Raw genomic sequence first — 22080 nt, 5'->3', positions numbered from 1 at the left:
GACATAAGAAAGTTTATAGATGTTATAGAGGTAGGGGAAATTTTAATTCTCACTACCATCAGGCAACATCGTGACGGATCACTTCAACTTGGGCTGGGCCTAAAAACAAATCTACAATTTTATCAAGAAAAATTTGAGTTTCGAGTCGATTTTTGACTTTCATTCTTAATGCTCATAAAAATGACTGCAGACATCAGATATGTTGTCCAAAGTGCCTCTTTGTTTCTGTGATTGCCCTCGGGGTTATAATGCACAAATAAACTGCACAATCCCCAAATCCAAAGTAAATAAGGGGCTGTCATTCAACCCAGGTTTAAGCAAAAGTGCAACAGCTACTACGGAAACACACGAGAAATGGTAGAACGAATGTAAAAAATGCACTTGAATTTGCAAAATAATGTATTCTTTATCTCCAAATTCGATTAATCAATTAAATAATTTTTTTGGTGTAAACCTTCTTCGACCACAAGGCTATTAGACAGCTATAACTACTTTCTGCTAGGGAGCGTAAGTTTTGGATGTCGACGGAGAAACAGACAGACTGACAGGCAGATAGGATCTCCACTCATAATAAACTGCAGAACTAGAACTAAAAGAGCTGAACAAAATCAAAACGCTGACCAGGACCCCGAAGGAGAATAAAATGAAAAAAAACGACTGTCTGATAAAATCTGGTGAGGTGGTGCAGTAAAAGCAAAGCTTAGGTGCGGGTCTCATTCATGATTAACTGGCTAAATTACCTTTTCCCTTCATTCACTCAGGTAATATCAGACATGCTGCACTCCACCTGAAAGTAATCTCCCTCCAGAGTGTGTGAACCTCTGCTCCTCACGACTTCAGCCAGCTAAACTTTGCCACCTGCTCCTGCCATGCTGAGCGCCGTGCTCTGCCCCAAGTCCCAGGCCAATCCCGCCCATTACTGGCCCCTCCACGTCTTCCTGCTCGAGCTGCTGATACCAGGAGTCCTGCCCAGCATCTCCAGATTGCCCCCCGCGGCCAAGCGCGAGATCATCCTCGATGGAGACTTGGTGATTGGAGCCCTGTTCCCGGTGCACCACAAAGGTGACGGGACGGAGGACTGCGGCAAAATCAACGAGGAGAGGGGCATACAGCGGCTGGAGGCCATGCTGTTGGCTCTTGACGAGATCAATGCCAGCGATCACATTCTGCCCGGACTCCAGCTGGGGGCCCACATCCTGGACACCTGCTCGAAGGACACCTACGCTCTGGAGCAGTCCCTCGACTTCGTCCGAGCGTCTCTCACCAAGGTGCACGACCCCGGCTTCATATGCCCAGATGGCTCCCGGCCCGTCCAGAACGAGGTCCCGCTGGCCATCTCCGGGGTCATTGGAGGATCCTACAGCGACGTTTCAATCCAGGTGAGCATGCAAGACCACGCCGCTTTCTTTTATTAGCATCACGTCATGATTCGCATTTGATAATCATCGTCCGGTGCTTCAGGAGACTGAATTAACTGGAGCTTTGCCGGAGCTTGAGGACGTTTTACACGGTAGGATTATCACATTTTACTGAGCGGAACCTCGCCCAAGTAGCACAACATATATCTTTTCTTTGAGCAGGAATGGTAATCCAATACTAATTATGTTTTCTATCCCTGTAATGCAGTTCAGTGCTCTGGCACTACATTAAAATTAACTGTATAACTCACCACAAAAGAGACTAACAAAGCACACGCATCTCTGTGGCTGCATATCAAGACCATTCAGTAAATCTTGGCTTTGAATTTTCAAACACTTTCAATCGATAAAGTTAAGCAAATGTTCCAATGTGAAAACTGAGAATCTTTATTTCCAAAACACATTTTTATCGCAACTTGAGTTAATAAGATGCCATTTATTTAGTCTTTCAACTTGCATTGCATTACTGCTAAATGAATAAATCTTTTTACATAGTTAGCTTTCATTCAATCGGCAACATTTGCTTCATTTTGCTTCCAAAAATCAAGACGACCACTAATAATGTCCATGCATTTACCCTTTTTCTGACCTGGAAGTTTGCACAAGAAAGATTTTGCTTTGGCTGAAACTAAAGTCCACGAGGGACGATTTGGTTTGAAGCCTCAATATACAACGTGACAGCCATCAATTTGCCAAGCGACTTCATTCCTGCATCATAAATGAAAATTGACCTTTCACACACGTCTGAAAGGTTGCCAGAGGCGATGCATCTGAGCATAATTAATTAATTCTGATCGTCCTCACTCGCCATAATTACCATGATGCACTGGTGAGACAAAGTGTGTAGAAATAATTGGGTTACACTATCCATTAAATCCAGATCACAACATTACACAATCATCATATCGACCCAAATACACACAAGTGCAGGTTAATTACGTTAGACAACAATGAAACTTAGCATTTCAAAAATTGCCTGTAGGTGTGAATGTGAATGTGATTGTCTCTCTGTCTGTCCCGTGATGGCTGTTTGTAGTCTGCCGTCTCTCATAATCGTCTCTTGGGTTCGACTCTGAAGACGGATGAAGAGGTATTAAAGGTGGTTGGTTTGGCATTTATCTGTTGGTGTTTCATACCAATTCGCCATTGGGGTACATTTTCTTGCAAGCGCCTCACCTGTTTCACACTATTTAATTATTCTGACATATCATCAATGTTTGTTTCTGACAGGAACTAAATTAGGCAGTCATGTATTCAAGAGAACAAATAAAAACGTGGAGGTTTTGAATGACCTGCGTTACATTTAATGATGTCTTTGTTCCAGTTTAATCTTCAATGAGGTTGTGGGTGCCTGAGCTGATGCCAGGCGAAAAGCAGGGTACGTCCTCGACAGGTTGCCAGTCTATAACAGAGCAAACATTCACACATGACGGCAAATCAGAATTCATCTTCTGTGTTTTCTGGACTATATGTCACACTTCTTTTGTTTATTTGCTGGCAATGTGACATATATATTTTTTTTTAAACCAACAACTATTTATTTATATATCAGTAAATACCAGCCAACTGGCACCACTTGAAGTCACGACATGATAAAAAAAAAATCCTCCATTACTTCTGTGTTTGACTGACAGTCAAGCACAATGTGACCAGAAAGAAGGAGCTGTGCAGCAGAATCCAAAGCTGAAAATTCAATAATACATACAATAGAAAACAATAACAGAGCACCAGAAAGAGGGTCTGAGAAACCTGTGAGGGACTGAAAAAGCACAAACTAATTCACAGATGTGAGGGCCAGGATTATTGATTCTGCCGTTAAAAAAAAAAAAAAAAAAAAGTTTTATACACCGTATGAGTTTTTCTTTCTTTCTTTAAAACACTTTTTTTTCTTTTTTTTTTTTTTTGACAGATGCTATTTATAGAGGTGCGATCCATAGTCTGGAAAATGGCAACACGTATGTCTTTGGACTATGTGTGGAAGCTGGACTCCCCAGAGAAACCTCATGCACACATAGAGAGAACATGCAAACTCAATAATCCTACTGCGTTATATGATGTGTAAACTTAGGCTGGTGGTGTTCAATGTTCAAACTACAGCCTGTGGGTGAACTGGTGTATTTTCAATTATCAACCACAATTGACATATATTTGAATAGAGTAGAAGTAAAGGGTTCACTCCACTTCTAATGAGGTTCTCTGTATGTTGATCTTGGAGCTCATTTGGTGATGTTTTTGCTTGACTGGATCCTCACAGTAGGAAAAACTTGACTCGATTTTCATGCATAACCCCCCCCCCCCCACCCCCCAGGTTGAGTGTTGCAGCAAGAATACTATTGACCCTCAGTAAATTGAATTGCCAGGAGCCTGAAGAGATGAAAATATAACCTCAGCGTTTTAAAGATGAATGGAGAGTTGTACAAATGAGACTGGGAATACCACGTCATTCTCATCTGAAGCCCGCTTTACACACAGGACTTCCTGTCTCAAAACAGAGTGAATAAAGTGGGTTTTGCGTCCCATATTGTTCGATGACGCTCCGACAAAAAGACCAGTGTGTTTTTCTCCCTGTGAATGAGGCTTCAGCAGCCACACAGTGACAAAGACTTGTAAAGAAACTCTCTTCTCTGGAGTGTTTTTGTATGAATTTGAATACATACCTCTACTGTCACTACACTTCACAGTCTCTTTTGTCAGGGCCTTTACTTCCCGGGCGCAGTAATGAGTCGAGCCGTGAGAGTGGCCGGGAGCCCATGGTAGGATTTTTTTTTTTGAGAGAGGTCACCGCTTTACACAGCCTCTATTTATCCCCTGAGTGGCATTTTGTAAAGATAAAAGGTTATAAAACTGAGTAGGACGAGAGCCAAGCACCGTCCTAGAGGAACTTTGAGAGGACTTGCTTTTCCCATCTGTGGGGTGCATCTTCATTGGCTGGCAGGGACGTGTCCACCTGCATGTGGAGGAGGCTGATGCTGCTGTGACTGGGCCAAGGACGGGCTGGTGAAGACGGTGGGAGACGAGCCACTTTCTCCCCAGTCTCGAAGGATTCGTACATAATTAGCCCAGGAATATTTAGCAGACTTTCATCATGATCTCAGAGTGTTTTCTTGTCCTTGGTACATTTCCTCGTCGTTAAAAGTTGTTGAAAACAGCTTTTATTACCATCTGGGATGTTGGCTGTCCAGAATCAACCATGAATGACTCAGCCTCAACGGCCTACACATTTTACAGATACTAATTTAACCTGGAACCACGGGGGAAACAATTAATAGATGATGCACATGTTGAAATCGTTTTTAACTATTCGCGCGCACTCGCCAGACAAACAACATTAATATGGGATTTGGATCTTCAAATTCACAAAGCACGATGTTTTAACGAGACACAATCAAATATTAAAATTTCCTCAGAGGCAAAATCACAACATGGTGTGAAACATGAACTTTATCCAAGTAACTTTTCGCATAAATCCACACAGTGGGCGTTGCATCTGTACCACACGAACACAAAAACAAAAATCTAAAATATTTTGGGGCAAGAATCCATTTGCCTCGAGAGATAAGCAGGTTTTTGTTTTTTTTAGTTTTTTTTTTTAATTGAGCATGTAATATTGCAATAACAACTACACTCCTAAAAACGTCATATCTGACGTTCAGACTCCAAAAGCAGCTACAAAATCCCGTTGGGGCCACACGACAAACTCTGTCTGTTCGCTGCTGAAGCTGCTGGGATGCCCTCAATAATTCCAGGTTATAACATCTGTGGTGCCACATATTGATGTTTAATATTTTTGGTTTGCTGTGGTTTATTAACTCGGTTGACGTTCCGAGCGGTGGAAGCGGAGAGGGCCATGTCTTTATTGCGCTTCTGTCTTCACAGAGTTAAAAACAAAACAACAACACCAAAAAAAACTGTTTTGGCGTTAACTTGAAAAAGGTCTTGTTTATTATGAGATTTTGTCACTGAATCCTCCTCTAACTTTCCCTCCCCACTCTCCTCCTCTCCTCCTCTCCTCCTCTTCCCTCCACTTGTCTGCCTGAAACTGTTCTTTTTGAACGGGAAGCACATTCGGAGAACACGGCTCAGCTCTCTAATTAACACATCAGTGTGTCATTCAGAGTGAAGGAAAACATTGTAATGAATTCAAGGTTGGTTAGAGTCAGGAGATACACAGCCACCAATACTGCTGGTCTCTCGGTTCCTAGATAAAATTCAACTTGCCTCTCGTCAGTCTTGAGTCAGTCTTTTTTTCCGTGTGGACATAGTATCACAGGAATAAATGATCAGTCTTTACGCAGAACCCCAACGCCGCTATTCACAACTTAGTGCTAACGACTGTGCAACTACATTTCAGCATTTCAGTTGTAGTCAGAGGAAAAAAAATAACAAGTTTACTTCAGAAGTGCTACGGGCGAGAGTCGGCATCTCAGAGCTCTAAGGAGGCGTAAAAAGGGCAGATGTATCCTTGTACTCGTGTGCAAACGAAGATTGCTCTTGTGGTGGGTGTTGTTTTGCTGGTGGGAGGAAATAACGCATGTGAAGTTTAACGTGGCGAACTGTCTGCCCCTAAAATAGTGCTCACATGCAAATCAGCTCACATTTCCTTTAGCCAGTGCATCACTAAGTACGTATATTAGCACTAATTTTAGGTTGGGATCACAGTCGTGCGGCACATGAAGGCATGTCCTTACATTACATGTAGGACACACCTGTTGGCGCGATCCTGCGCATTAGGCAGCAGTTGTTCCTCCCTGTCATGTGTCCTGGGACGGGAGATTACTGCGTCTGCTTGAAGATGAATCATTTATCAGCCATGATGAAAATAACAACTTATAAATACTCATAATATGGTAATTCAGTGATGCTTAAGGGCACTCATATTTTTTGGAGGATGTAATTTTACTCACACTTAAATCCACGACACGGCTGAGTACATTTTGAAGTCAAGCCAGTTGAGCAACAGAGGAAGCCCCTGCAATGCAAAGACTAATTGCCATGACGTATTTTTTTTTGGTGCTTTATTTGTATGAAAAATGTCCTTTGAAATTTAGCTTTAGAAAACAACACAACCGCTAGATGATGGGAAAGCTTTTCCCTTTTATTCCCTTGCATTTTGCTCTGAGACTCATCCACGAAATATACGAGATCAAAGTCCTGCTATTAATACTGCTGTTAAAATCTGTTGTAAAAATTATCTACAATGGGGGGACTGCAATAGTAGCTCTACTTGATAACAAACTGATAGTACTCTTTCCAACTCTGCCTTCTTAAAATTATACCCACAGCAGTCTGATCAAAACTTAGAAGTAGAAAAAAAACTCTCCTCCTCTGAAGGACAGATGGGGAGTAGATCCAGCAGATATACTATATTAAAAAAGGCACGAGGCTCACTGCACTGCTGTGATTTTCCTTCCAAGGATGCAGGTATTAAAAAAAAAAAAAAAAAAAAGAGCTCAGCGATCGGTCTGGCAGACACAAATGCAAATGAGAAAGTGCATGTGAGGTGGAAAGTTGTCCCAATCTCCAATTTGGAGGGTTACGCTTTGCATAGCAAGAGGAAGTATTCACAGGAATAGTGAAGATTCGTGTTGAGTTGTCGTAGAGGAGCATAAGAAAATCATCATTATTGTGAGATGTGTTTGGAGCAGAATCAATTATATCACACCTCTGTGCGGCTGTTCGAGCACCACGCTTCAGTCTTGATGCTGCTGCCTCGCTCTGTGTGTTTCCATACAAGTTGAGGCTGCTGCTGCACACAAAATAATGCATACCTGTCGCTGCCTTTCACTTCTAGCTTCTCAATTTTATGGCACACAGGCCATTAATCTTTTTTTTTTCTTCTTCTTCTAAAATACAGCATTCAATATTGTGTCTGTAAACACACATTATATAAATATTTTTTCCAAGGTTTTAAATATCAAAATGTCTGTATTTTCTCTGGCATTTTCTGCAGAGAAAAATATTTTAGTTTTTAGTGGCGTTATTTACCCCAATTATTTTACTTTACTTCACCAAATTCCTTATTTATTAGACATTTACTACATTAATCTCAATGTGAACCAGCAAGATTTCAGTCTGGATATTCAGAGCTACTGTTTTGTTTGTGCGATTCTGTAAACAAGACTTCTAAAGCATCATGACAGCAATGTGGGGAAAAACTGGTCTGCATAGTAAGTGTGTGTGTGCGTGTGTGTCTGTGTGTGTGTCTGTGTGTGTGCCTGCTGCACTGTACATCCACAGTTTCTCTCTTCATGTCAGCTACTGTATCTACTGCGGGGCTCAGCTTGACAGGGACCTCGGGGACGTGCAGATGGACTTTCCATGTTGAAAAAAAAAATCATGACAGACACATGAGTAAGAGACTGACCGTGTTCCAGCTGCCTCACATCTTCCTCTGCTACTTTGGAAATCCCTCGATGCATCTCATGCACATCACAGCGAACACATGACTCTTTACACACACGCGGCTGAGAATTTGAACGTAAAACTATACACGTTCCAGTTTCGGCACCAGAAAACCTTCGTCGAGCATTTATTTTGTTTTCTGCTTCGTTTTTGTCCTTGAGTTAACACCACTCGCTGCAGGCCTCCTGATTTGACACGTTATACAAAATAATTTCTGTACTGTGGTGTGTTGTGACAACACAACACAGTATGTAAACATATTTTTTTCTTTTGTGTGTGCGAAGAACAGCTGGTGGAAGAGGTTGGAGTCAAATCTGTGATAAAAGAGAAAGAAAGAACAAAAAAAAACCAGGAACTTACTCATAGTGCACTTCGAGCTGTTGGCAAAAATACAGTTCAATACAACTAAAGACGTATAACATCGTAGATGATTTTAAAGCAGTTCCACCAACTAAAATTCATATGGCCATTTCTAATGTTAATAATATAATATGTATAATATAATATCTGTCAAGTGAAAGGTCATGAAGACATAAGAGTAAATTAATCAGCTATTTCCAGCAGTTTTCAATTTCCACCCAGCTATAAACTATTGCAGATTCATAGTGTAATTTGCATTATGTATATATTAAAATAAAGCATGGACAAAGGCATAATGGCCGTACAAATGAAAGACAGAGCTGAAGAGGGTTCAAGTAACATTATCAATAATATTGTCTTTATCTAATGATTTTCCTCAAATGTAGAACGACAACGAGACCCTCATGGTCTGTTTTACTGCTATAATCACAATAAAGTATAACAAAGACCATCTGTATATTCTTTTTAACACGAACATCCAGGATGTTGCATTGCAGCTGATTTCTGCATCTTGGAAGAGTTTGCATGTTTTTGATAGCTAAAACCAACACGCGGGTCATCGCCACAAAGTGTGATCCGATGTAACACGAGGCTCTGATGTAAATAAGCCTTCATCACACATTATGTTGGAGTTGCTGTGGCCAGAGCTCTGAGCTTCATTTGGGGACATCTTTTGGAATTTGAGCCATTGAACCGTGAAGAGCATCTAATTGGAGCCGTGTTTATTTATTTATTTAACCTGCGGTGGTTGTTAAAGGGGTTTAGGTCGTCGACAGCGACGAGTTCGGGTTAGTTAAAGTCTGGAGCTGTATGTTTGTCGGAAGGCGATAATGGTTATGTTGCCAACCTTGAATTAACGAGTCGGCGAAAGTGTCGACGAAGCTCCCTGCAAACTGCATCATCCCTCTGCAGTCCTGGGTCATAATTAAGGACTTAAATGCACGTTTAAGGTGTTCTGACATTGATGGACAGCGTGCACAGGAGTACAGTACACTCCCGAGCCAGCGCCTGTGGGCGTCGTCATCTGAGCGAGGGAGCAAGAGGAAAATACCGCACGAAGACGAGCAGACGGTTACTGTCACACACTCCAGTGGCGTCCTGAAAGGTGTGCCGTCAGGCTTCTCCGCCAATCTACTGCTGAAGGCCAACTGCCTGTCTGAAAATCTCTGCAAGAGGAAACTACCTTATTACCATGCAAGTGTGACTGAGTGGCTCAGTGTAGCTGTCAATAGGTTAGACTGCTGCATAAACACTGCTTGCATACTGTATGTATGTGTGTGTGTGTGTATATATACATATATATATACATATATATATATATATATATTGCCGAGGCAACATAGATTAAATCAGAAGATCTAATCAGGCTTTGCCATGCATCAACGACAGAAATCACATCTCACAGTAGGTAATTTGATGAGACCTCTGCCCTATTTTCCACTAGAAACACGATATAAGTCCACTGCTGGATGTTTCTTCGCTTGTCTAAATACATCATATTTACATTCATTGCCTCCAGAGTTTGCAGTGTGTCTGTGTTTTCTGCCGCTTGTGGTCGTTGGGGTGTTTTAACCGAAGGGAGGTTAAGCTGTGCAAAGATCAAGGCTGGTGCCTGTAATTTCTGAAATGAAAATGTTTGCATTGAATTTCCAGTGTTAAATAGTCTCCCTTTGTGTTTGGGTGCAATAAAGTTTCTTCAGCACCTGAAGCCTCATCGGACTAATGCAAAGGTGACTGTGTCAGGAAAGGCTAACTTGTGCAATCACAGAACATTATACAGAAAAACTTTAACAAAAAAAATAAACAATTCAAGTCTGTGATGCCAGAGGCTTAGAAAAATGCTAATAACACTGTTAACTTGCAGATATTCAGAAAGTTTGCAACAGGAAGTTAGTTGGCATGAAGAAAAAAAATATCACAAAACACTTTTCATTTATATGTAATGTATCATAATAATTTCCCGGTTCTGTTTTTGCTTGTTGACCACAAATAAAAAAAAAAAAAGTGATCAACTCAACAAAATGAGCAAACGACATCACACTTAGCTGGCTCGAGTTTTTGAGGGAGGTAGGCTATGACTTCTTTTACACTTACCACTGAAGACAGACATCACAGGGTGTGCCAAAGTTCATGGCAATGTCTTGAGTGGTTTTAAACTAATGTTTGGTGGATCAAGGGGGGAGTCAGTTGTGCCACTGGCCTGGTGCTGAATAGAGCCATTAGTGGATATTGAAAGTTTTTCATCTGCAACATACAGAGTGAAGGTGCGATAATTTGTCTCTCTGTGCTCGCCCTACAATGGACTGGCAACACACCTTGCCCTTCTCTCTGTGATTGCTGATTGGCTCCAGACACCCCCAACGACCCAAGTCTGGATACCGTGGGTATAAAGGATGCAAAAGGCTCCATTAATGGATGTTGTGGACCAACTGATGGACCTGCAGGCCGACCAAACTGCATCAAAGCAAAAATGGCTGAAAGGGTGCAGAAAATTGTAGAGTTGATGTATATATATAATATGTGTTATCCATGATATCACAGAATTGATCTTCTTTAAATTCTAGTGGGCTGAAATTATGGCATAAGCTCGAGGAGAGAATGGTTCTCTTGAGGGGACTTGGTGTGAGTGATGTAGGTTCCAATTATACCCATCCATGCCATTGTTTGCAAAGCTTCCAGGCATAGGATGAAGCCTCAGGGAACAGGCAGTTATACTGAAGCCCGCGGGTATTGACTAATCACCACCGTGTCTCGTAAGGAATCCTGCAAAATGACAAGTTTTTACTGCTGCTCTGTCACAGCCCTCATAATGCTGCGTGGGAAAATAATTGCTATTATTTTATGTTGTGACTCTGACACACTTATTTCCGCAGGATGTTGACACCATGAATGCCGCGCGGAGTTTTAAGTTGGAGATTATCATTCACTCCCGTTGAAATATCAGCATCAGCAGCAATCACCCACTCGAGTGAATCAATATTTGTCTCGTTCAGCAGGCATCAGGAATTGCCGGCATTTTCCACGAGAGCAAAAAAAAAAATAAATTAGAAATCCTTATCCCTGTGCCATTGTTGCTGTTGTCATCTGGCAATATTAGTGAAGGGGATTTGTGCACGAGCCGCTGGTGATGTGGATCCCTGACAGAGTAAATGGTTTGAGATAGAGGAACATTGAATAGTTGCTCCTGCCATCGCCCGTCATCTGCCACGGCGCTGAAGCAAACAATCACACGGTCACAAAACGCTTGAATGGTTCCACTTCGATTCCAGACCAGATGAATATCTACCAGCTTAAAAGCAAACGCGCTTTAAAAATACATGGTTGAGACAGAACATTGCACCTTTTTTTTTTTTTTAATTATAAAAAGGGTATAATTTTGAGGTTTTTAAAAGAGATAATTAAAAGGTTATACCAGGCTGAAATTCTCTGTAAAACAAAACAACTTTTCAATTCATAGAAATTTATGAGCGCTGTTGATTAAAGGGTAACATTTTTAATGAAACCAAATGGTTACTGATTGACTTTTCACTATTAGAGCCTCACAGATTAACATGGTGCAAAGTATCTGAGTTTCACTCTCAACACGTGAGAGTTGATTATTCCACTTTATTTTCATGTGTCTTTCTATTATTTCATATTTCTCTCGTTTATTTCTGAAGAAGTTCAACTGCCATGAAAGGAGGATACATATTTTCCCCCCATGTGCTAAAATATGTAGACTGGAGTGCATCTTGTATCCTCACCTTCACTCTGAATATATTTTCAAGAAATTATAATTGTGCTAATAAAATTCAAGATAAGACCGAAGGGTCTATATTAAACACTTGAATGCCTTCTGCACAAAAATCTAATTAATTCATCAATTTATTGAATCTTGAGGTCACAAACTTTATATAATCAGTAGCTTTGAAATTAGAAAAATGAGAAACAACATGTATTACAACCTTAGTTACTCTAATGTTTCCACAGGGATCCCAGACACGAAAAAACCCATGAAATAATGCAGAACATTAAAAATGACGTTTTTTTGGATCTACTCCCACTACTGACTGAAGCAAAGCAAAGTGACATAACTAAACAAAAAAAGCCTGACACATTATACAGCAATGTTTTTTTCAGTCCTTTTTTATCCTTGGGCCATTTATACACCATTAATTTTCCTCTGCTTCTGTTTAGTGTTCATTGAAATAAGTTAATGAGCTAAATCTATCAATGAGGTTTTCAAATGCATGAAATAAAGTGACTTGACCACATTGGGGTTTTTTTTTTTGTCTTTCTTCTGCAGGTGGCCAATCTCTTGCGTTTGTTCCAGATCCCTCAGATCAGCTACGCCTCCACGAGTGCAAAGCTCAGTGACAAAACCCGCTATGACTACTTTGCCCGCACTGTACCGCCCGACTTCTACCAGGCCAAGGCCATGGCTGAGATCCTGCGATACTTCAACTGGACCTACGTGTCGACGGTAGCCTCGGAGGGCGACTATGGCGAAACCGGCATCGACGCCTTCCAGCAGGAGGCCCGCACTCGCCAGATTTGCATCGCCACTTCGGCCAAAGTGAGCCGGTCCATGAACCGCCAGGGCTACGAAAACGTCATACGCTCCCTGCAGCAGAAGTCGAACGCCAAGGTGGTCATCCTGTTCACCCGGAGCGAGGACGCCCGCGAGCTCCTTGTGGCCGCCGCCCGGATGAACGTGTCGTTCATATGGGTGGCGAGTGACGGCTGGGGCGCCCAGGAGAGCGTGGTGAGGGGCAGCGAGACCGCGGCGGACAGCGCGTTCACCATCGAACTGGCCTCGTACCGAATCAGAGAGTTTGAAGACTACTTCACCAAGCTGAACCCGTACACCAACACCAGGAACCCGTGGTTCAAGGAGTTCTGGGAGCACCGCTTCGGCTGCAGCCTCCAGGAGCACGGCTGCAGCGATCGCAATTTGAGGGACGGAACTTTCGAGCAGGAGTCCAAGATCATGTTTGTTTTGAACGCGGTCTACGCCATGGCTTATGCCCTGCACAACATGAGGCAAGCCGTGTGCTCCAACACATCCAAAGTATGTGACGCCATGAAACCAGGTAATGGCAAGAGATTTTACAAGGAGTTCATCTTGAAGACCAAGTTTGAGGGTAAGCACTGAAAAGCAAAAAACAAATGTAAAAATACAGACACACACTGTTTTAATGTTCATGAAAGTAAATGGTGCTGTTTTTAAAAAATAAGATTTAAATCAGCATGGATGTATTACGGTGAATCAAATGCTGGTTCTATGTAAGCATAACACAAGATTAAGAATTTAAGATTTCTTTTCAGGGAAGAAAAGGGATTTGCAGTTATTCAATTAGCACCGTTAATCCATAAAGTAGCATGGATGGATCAGTGAGATGGGAACACATCGAGAACATAATATCCATAGATGACTGGATAAATGAATAATCACATTTAGATGAACTGAGGTGGATCAAAGCCAATGTTGGTCATATTCCGTTTGCATGTCGTCAGCAATAATCTGCACTCCGCGAGCGAAGCAAAGATTTTTTTTATGGTGATAGAAGCGACCATTGGAGACTTTTCTTTTTCCACATTCTATACCCTATATTAGAACTAATGAATTATATTTTCTACACTGTATGTACTCTTCACTGCACCCTGCATTTATGAAAATGTACTTATTGCCTCGATAAGTGCTGACCATCATGAAATAAATGACTGTTGCTAGAATGGGCCGTCATCCATTCCAAGGGTTCTTCGTAACCTATCACACCGTTCCCAGTTCATTGGTTAACGTGTCTTTGGGTGAGACATGGAGCATCTTCCATGGCCTCTTAGTGTGTGAGTGAGTGAGTGAAGGTGATTTAACTGTGTAAAACCACTTTGAGACTGTTGAAGGTGCGTCGACTTCTCCTACAGTACAAGCTAACGAAATCATTTATCTTTCTCGTTTCAATGCGAACTTTTCAGTAGTCTACATTAGAAATGACAATTTTCTTTTGTTTTTGTTTTTTGTTTTTTTTTGTCTCCACAGCTCCTTTCAAACCTGCAGACACCGAGAGCATGGTGCGCTTTGACTCCTTTGGCGACAGCATCAGTCGCTACAACATCTTCCATTACCACAAAGAGGAGGGGAAGTTTGTCTACAGGAAAGTGGGCTACTGGGACCAGAACCTGACCCTGAACACCTCCGTGGTGCCATGGCGAGGCGTTGTACCACCGACCTCCCAGTGTAGCGACCCCTGCAGGAAGAACGAGATAAAGAGCATGCAGCCCGGAGACGTCTGCTGCTGGATCTGTATTCCCTGCCAGCCCTACCAGTACCTGCACGATGAGTTCACCTGTGCCGACTGCAGTTTTGGGCAGTGGCCTCTGGCAAACTTGACTGGCTGCTATGATCTTCCCGAAGAGTACATCCGGTGGGAGGACGCCTGGGCCATCGGGCCTGTTACCATCTCCTGCCTCGGCATATTGTGCACCCTGTCCGTGGTGGGTCTGTTCTTCAAGCACAATGAAACCCCCGTGGTGAAGGCGAGTGGGCGCGAGCTCTCCTACATCCTCTTGCTGGGAGTGCTAATGTGCTACAGCATGACCTTCATTTACATCACCAAGCCATCCACCGCCGTGTGCGCCCTCCGCCGGCTCGGCCTGGGCACCTCCTTCGCAGTCTGCTACTCCGCTCTGCTCACAAAGACCAACCGCATCGCTCGCATTTTCAGCGGGGTGAAGGATGGAGCGCAGCGGCCACGCTTCATCAGCCCGGCGTCCCAGGTCGCAATCTGCGGCGCGCTTATCTCCTGCCAGCTGCTGGTGGCCGTCATCTGGCTGGCGGTGGAGGTGCCGGGGGTTCGGAAGGAGGTGGGCCCGGAGAGGAGGGACGTCGTCACCCTCAAGTGCAACAGCAGAGACACCAGCATGCTCATGTCTCTCACCTACAACTGCGTCCTCATCATCCTCTGCACCGTCTACGCTTTCAAGACGAGGAAGTGCCCCGAGAACTTCAACGAGGCCAAGTTCATCGGGTTCACCATGTATACCACCTGCATCATCTGGCTCGCCTTCCAGCCCATCTTCTACGTGACTGCCAGTGACTACAGGGTATGTATCTCCAGTTTGGTTTTCCTTTTTTTTTTCAAAGTCAAGCGAGTATTCATAATTCATATTTTCAGGAACCTCTCAAGCCCGCTGAGGTGGGATAATGTAAACAAAGGCTATAAATGACTGCCCCTTGTGTATTTATCATTCCGAAAGAAGAAGGTGTCACTTTCACATTCCATTTGATCACAATCACCCAGACTCATGAAAGAGCAAGCTTTCTTTTCATGTGGGGTTGAAGGATCTTTCAAGACGAGAACAAAGCCTCTGGAGAGAGATCACTCCTGGATATACTGATAGCAATAATTAATGACAGTCAAGCTGATTCAAGGAAACTCAGCATCACTGAATGCTTAATGATACATTTCAGGTTGAAAAGGATAAATCCTGGATGTTTACGACCTTCCTTGACTTGCCCCAAGTAGTGAACTCCTACTTAAGTAATTGTGCTGAGGTGCTGAATGCCAGCTTGCTTCTGCAGCCCCGCTGTCACGTGGGAATATAGTTTTGCAGTCTTTCGCCTCTACGCACACGAGTGGCTAAAATTAGCTTGCATCACACAAATGATCATCAACAAATAGGCTGAATATGCATTCTTAGCTTATTTCTGTTATAATGTTACAGCAGGCCAAAAGAAATTGGAGTCTGCGTTTTATTCATGACCGCAAGAACACATTAATCAGTTTTTCCCTGCAGTGTCAAATAATACAATAAAGACACGTTGGGTATAAAACTGACAGACCATGTAAGTTTTCAATGCTGGAGCCTGAGGCAGACCTGGGGCGACTGCCACAACATTTTGGTCAAGGTGTGCAACAAGGTCTTTGTTGTGCAAACAGATGAGGGGGAGGGGGGCTTCATAACAGGCTTTATAACAGGATGAGCTGCTGCAGGCTTTTGGTGTCTGTGGTGATCAGCCTTTCTGGCGTCCAAACCGTGAACCACCTCTCCTGCTCCTCTGTAAAATTATTAAGAGACCGGCTTAATGCCGTGCAAAACGACAATACAAGGCTTCACTCTGGAGAGGCGGCGCACGGATTAATTCAGAGGGTGAAAGAGTTGGCAGCACTGCAGAGACCTCACTGGTTTTTGGGTCCGGTATGTGACAACAGTAATGGCAGCTTCGGGGTGAGTTGCCATAATTCAAATTAAACTTGGACATTGCAGAACTGCTGTGATGAGAGGGCGGCCTTGGTGCCCAGTGAAACAGAAAGATAAAGATATTCTGTTTCATTTGATTTGGGGTCATTGTGTCCTCTGGTTAAAAAGAAAAAAAAAAAAAATAGGAAAAAGTCAGATCCTGTTACCGGTAGATGTTTATTTATTTATTTATTTATTTACAAATCTGATCGGCCAAAATTATCACATGCTAAAAAAATTAATAAATAATAAGGCTTGATTTATTCTACTTTTTGATTCAAAAGCATGTGGAAGTTTCAGTGCTGAAGCTGAATATGTGAAAAAAGGAAAAATGAACTTTTGCACTGTATTCAAATAGTTTCAATGCATTTGTATTATTCAGACTTCAGACAGTTAATTCAACATTGAAATGAAACCTGGTGAAAGACTGATATGATCAAATATATAATACAAGATATGAGAAAATATTCATAATATTCAAAGCTTTCCAAAGAATTCATTGTTGTGAATTCAAACACTCTGTTTAATAGTGGAATAAAAGAAAATGAGAAGGAATGCTACATATCTAATCCAAATCAAATTAACATTCCAACAACATGATGAAATGCTGAAGTCATATTTGTGGCAGAAATAGATAGGCAGCTGTGGATGGAAGAAGAAAAAACTACCCATGCTCCTCGTGGTGCTTTCTCCAGTTATTTATTTATTTTATTTTTAACTTAAAGCATACAGTATGTGGACTTTTCATATTTCTGCAGCACTGCTGTTGTGCGGTGTGTTTGGGAGGGATTTCACTTCATGCTGTGGTTCTGCAAATAGAAGTTCCTGGACTGCGGGGGTAACCGGTGGGGTGGGAAGAGATGGAGCTCAGGAAGATGACCCCAGCAGTCAGCTCACATTAGCAGCTGAAATATGACTAACAAGGCTCTGACTTTCCAGGACGGCCAGCTGTGCTTATCTCCTAGTCGTCTGCTTGCCCCCTCACAGTCATGCACATACAAATGCACCATTAGAATTGCTAACATACATAATTAAAAACCTCACACACACAACCACATCCATAATTGAAAATGTAAATATGCCCAATAATGCAGGAGTAATGACTATATGAGGCGTGAGGGGATATAAGGGGTGTTTGATTTTGATATGAGAATAAACACGCAGGAACATTTTTCTAAACGGCACACTGGCATGTTGCACTCTGTGTTTATTGAGTGAGGCAAAGAGTAATCCATATCTCAATCGGTGGAAGAGCGTATGCTCACATCACCGTAATTAAGTAGAATTTATAGGCGCTTGTACGAAAACAATTTTACTCAAGTTCAATCCACACAGCGTCGACACATTTCAGTTAACCTTGAAACCTTTTGATCTGCATATTTTCTCTCGCCAATAAATACCTGTAACAGAACTAATTCCTGCTTGATATATGAATCTTTTCACAAAATTAATTGTGGTCGTGTTATTTGTATGTATTTCATCGTTCGTCCGAAGCAGTGGTTCTCCCTGCTGAGGGTCAGGGTTTCCCTGCAGGATTCTCCCACTAATATTTAAGAAGGGTTTTTTTTATTAAAAAATAAAGAATAACTAGAGGATATATTGATGAATTATTCAGTTAAAACACACATGATGTTGAATTAAAAACCAGGAAATTTGCATTAAAGATCAACCAGAGTTCAAATGAAAAGCCTCCTCACTAGCGGAGGAAGAGTTCGGATATTTTATGTCTACGAAGTGAAACGCCTATAAACTAATTAAAACATCATAATAAGTGAGCTCAGGAGCTCTGTAAGTGGGGCTCGTCCTCCCATACTTTGAGAACCTCTGGTCCATAAAGAATGCAGGTGTTTTATAGCTTTGACTATGTAAATATATGAGGTCATAAAGTGTAGTATCTTGTACATTCATGTATATTTTAATTGGTGCCTTAGGCCAATTCATCAACGTGAACTCAGTTTTCAGTGCTCTATTCAACTATTTCACTGTCTTGATGAATACTCATGCAGTCATATTGTCTATCAATAACTAGCAGTAGAGCTCTCTGTGAAGTGAATTTTAGATCAATACGTCTGTCGACACTTGCAGTTTTACACTCTATTAGAAACGAAGGCCCTGTTTGTTTTAGTGACTCTCGGAAAAGAGTGAAATGAACAGATTGGTTAAATGCTTTGGGGGATAGCCACAGGAGGGGGGGACGTGGGAAATCCACTGACGGGATTCAAGGTTTTCCAGCGACCGGAGCAGGAGATAGATAAAACCTGATTTCGTGAAAGGCTGTGCAGAGTGTTTATGTGAGGGATGATTGGACCAGGTGGCCTTTTGAACAAACTTCATCAATGCTTCTGAAGACAAAAAAAAGAAAAGAAAAGAAAAATCCAATACAGGCTGATATGTATTCATCACCTCTCCGCCTCTGTTCACAGGTGCAGACCACCACCATGTGCATCTCCGTCAGTCTGAGTGGCTCGGTGGTTCTTGGCTGCCTCTTTGCCCCCAAGATCCACATCATCTTGTTCCAGCCCCAGAAGAACGTGGCCAGCCTCCGGGTCACCGCCAACCGCTTCAGCGCCACCGTGTCCACGACCGCCTCCGCCCCCAGCTCCAGCTACTCAAAAGGTGCCAACGCCCACCGGCCTGCACAGGATGCCGAGCGCCCCACGCTCAAATACCAAATAAATAAATAAGCAGCCTTGCAAAGACGCGCAGAAAACAGATTTCGAAATAGATTTTTTTCCAGTGAAAATTCGGAATTCATCTCGGCAACCTTTCTTCCCCCGGAAGCCGTGGCTTTCCTCATAAGTACGGCCGTGATCAGGTTTCCGATCCACCAAAACATCAGAGAGACACTGATAAACTCCTTTTTTTTTTTTTTATTTGTGCAAGAAAATGCAAATCCATCCTTTGTTCAACATTTATCGCAATTTCTACAAAACCTACCGTGAGCAACCGTGAACTTTTTCTGAGGACAAAGAGTGCTATCTTAACTTCTCTTGGTCACAGGCGGATTCCCTCCAGGCTATCCATCCATCAGTCTAGCCTTATATATCCCCTTAATCCAACTCCGGACCACCACAGGGTGCTGGAGCTCAGCCCTCCCAGCTGATAATGAACGGAGGCAGCGTAAAGCACAGCAAACACTGAATCACACCTATGAGACCTTGAACTGTGGAGTGAATCCTTCAGACAATCGAGAAGAGAAGACATGCAAACAATATATATTTTAACAGGAGACCTTCTTGCTCTGAGGCTAGTGATCTAACATACAACACTCTACAGACTCTCTTTGTGCTAGTGTGGGAAAAAGAAGCCTGGTGCTTTTCTCAACACAGGATTACTGCAGCCTCAAGCATTCTTTGATACTAATGCAGTGGGTTAAAAAAAAAAATTTATTTAGACTTTAAGAAATCATCCTGTGGGTCACATGGAAGCCTCTTGTGGGCCAGTTTTGGCCCGCAGCAGCAAACCCTATGGTGTCTAATCCATTAAGTCCATTCGGCGTGAAAAATAGGCAAATATAAGCGTAACTTGCAATGACTGGCACGGAAAAGGAAGGTTTTTTTTTTTTGTGTGCAGACTATTTGACTAAGATGTATTTGTTAGTTAACAGTAACTACCGGGTAACAGATTTCGTTACCTTTATCACTGTCCAGCCATTTGAAGTCCTCATGCTACACTAAGATAACTGGTTTCTGGACACTGACCGGGATTAAATAATCTGTGAAAATAAGAAAAGATAACCTGTTTATTTTTTTTTTTAATGCTGTCAACAGCATGGCTCAACCACAATAAAGGAGTGGAAATATACTACATTCAGTTAAATGTTTCTTTTATTAATCATTATTAAAGGAAAGTGTCGAAGGAAAGCAAAGAAGGAAAAAAAAACATTCAATGATATCAAACTAGTATTTCAGCTTGTTTCTGTGGTTTTGCATCAGCATGCCTGAGCAATTAATTCTGTTTTGTTCAATGCTAGATTAGAGACATTTTTATCTTGAGCTCAGTGAGGAATGGAGTGTGTTCACAGCCTAATCAAATATACAAGATGGTACATTTATGTTGTTCCACGGTGTTTGAGCTCTTTATTCTATTATGTTGGGGTTTTTTCATATTGATGTATTTAATACATTTATTGAAGCACTTATAGTCTTTTCTCTGACCCAAATTACAGAATAGTTTATAGTCACTGTATCGAGCAGTCTAAACCTAAAGCGGTTTAACTAGAAAATGCTCCAGGCTGATCTGAACCAGCCCTATAGCTTTATACAATTAACATTTTCATTTTGTAAAACGAATTGAAAGTGGGAGTTAGTTCAGTGTTGCAATGCAATGCAATGCAAAAAAAAATCTAAAATCACTGTTAAATACGTACATCAAGCAACAGAAGAGAAGAAATATTCTTCAAAGACACGTCTCCCAATGCAGACTGTCCTCTCTCCTTCATTCTGCTGCTGGCTTTTTTTTTTTTTTCTTTTTCTTTTTTTAATCTCTGGTTCACAGTTGTGTTTCCTATCAGCAAAAGACTGTTGCTTGGCTGACATCACTGCTCCCTCTGCTCCCAGGATCGGCCTCCAACTACGTGCCAGCGGTTTGTAACGGCCGCGAGGTGGTGGACTCCACCACGTCCTCCCTGTGAAGACGCTCCTCTCGATGCACAAGAGACCGTCCCATCCTCCGCCATCCCTCCATCCAGCAGGGCCGTGAGTGACGAAGCCCCCCCCAACCCCCACCCACCCCCAACGCCATCCAACATGTTGAAGAGAGATAAGTCGTGTCAGGGTAGACTGACCGACGGACGGACTGACAGTGGCAAGGTTAACCAACTGTGAAAGCTCAATGATGTTCCTACAGCGAGCAGTATGTATCAACTGTAAAGCCTTTTTGTATAGATTTAATATGCTGTGAGCTCCTCGGTTTACCGATAGATGTGATTACATGCACCGTGCCTTGTCCTAAAAAGTCTTGTTGTCAAATGGGTGGTTGTGAAGCAATAGTGTTATACAAAACAAAAGGCTGTTATTATCTTGTCCCTCCAGTGCTGTGAATTTATCCAAATGTTTTAGACATTGACGGAAAAAAAAAAAAAAAAAGACGTTTCGAGATGAAATTATCCCTGTTAAACAAAATGTGTGACTAATCATAGTGTACGTAATGGAATCTAAGCAACTAGACAATATACAGGACATGTGTTAATGTAGACTGGTATAACAGTGTGTGCTTTCTTGTAATTTATGTAAATAAAATGTTCTTTTTTTTAATATTAAAACAATAAATCCCATTATGTTTGTGGCAGTATGCTTCTTTGATCCCAAAACATTTAACAGGAATTGCAATGATCCCGACTTTTAAATCCCAGCTTATCCTAATAATCAATTTATTGCCTGTTTTTCTCTTCCTTCTTAAATTCATGGCTAAAACAGATATTTGGTAAGTTTACACAAGTTCTAACTAGTTGAATTAGTTTGCCTTCACAAATGCTAGGCAGTTTTTGTTTTTTTTCCCCATTTTAGGAAATACTCTTCCAAATATAAATAATTTATGTCAAATGTCGATATTATAAACCTGCAGTATAACCACCAAAATTGGTCTCATTGCAAATGATCCTCCATATGCATGCTGTGTAAATAGGATTAAATAATACTTAAGGTAATTGATTAAGGACATGAGTAATAAAACATGAGTG

At 41.9% G+C, this 22080-nt stretch overlaps 1 protein-coding gene across 2 annotated transcripts; it reads left to right on the top strand.

Moving 5' to 3' along the window:
- Nucleotides 1-869: 869 nt before the first annotated feature.
- grm2b (glutamate receptor, metabotropic 2b) lies at nucleotides 870-21033 on the top strand (the record flags this gene model as incomplete). 2 transcript variants are annotated; one of them, XM_080495697.1, is made up of 5 exons in its annotated part: nucleotides 870-1379; nucleotides 12466-13303; nucleotides 14200-15263; nucleotides 18824-19016; nucleotides 20960-21033. In XM_080495697.1, 5 exons carry the CDS (start codon nucleotides 870-872, stop codon nucleotides 21031-21033), a joined length of 2679 nt encoding a protein of 892 aa, XP_080351823.1. The 2 variants fall into 2 exon arrangements, with proteins under 2 accessions (XP_080351823.1, XP_080351824.1); XM_080495698.1 differs by having other exon boundaries at nucleotides 927-1379; nucleotides 20984-21033.
- Between the last annotated feature and the right edge of the window lie 1047 nt (nucleotides 21034-22080).

This window comes from Blennius ocellaris (assembly GCF_963422515.1).
Source record: "Blennius ocellaris genome assembly, chromosome: 4".
NCBI classification, from domain to species: Eukaryota; Metazoa; Chordata; class Actinopteri; order Blenniiformes; family Blenniidae; genus Blennius; species Blennius ocellaris.
Note: the sequence above shows the minus strand (reverse complement) of the source record. Positions and strands in the feature narration are given on the sequence as shown.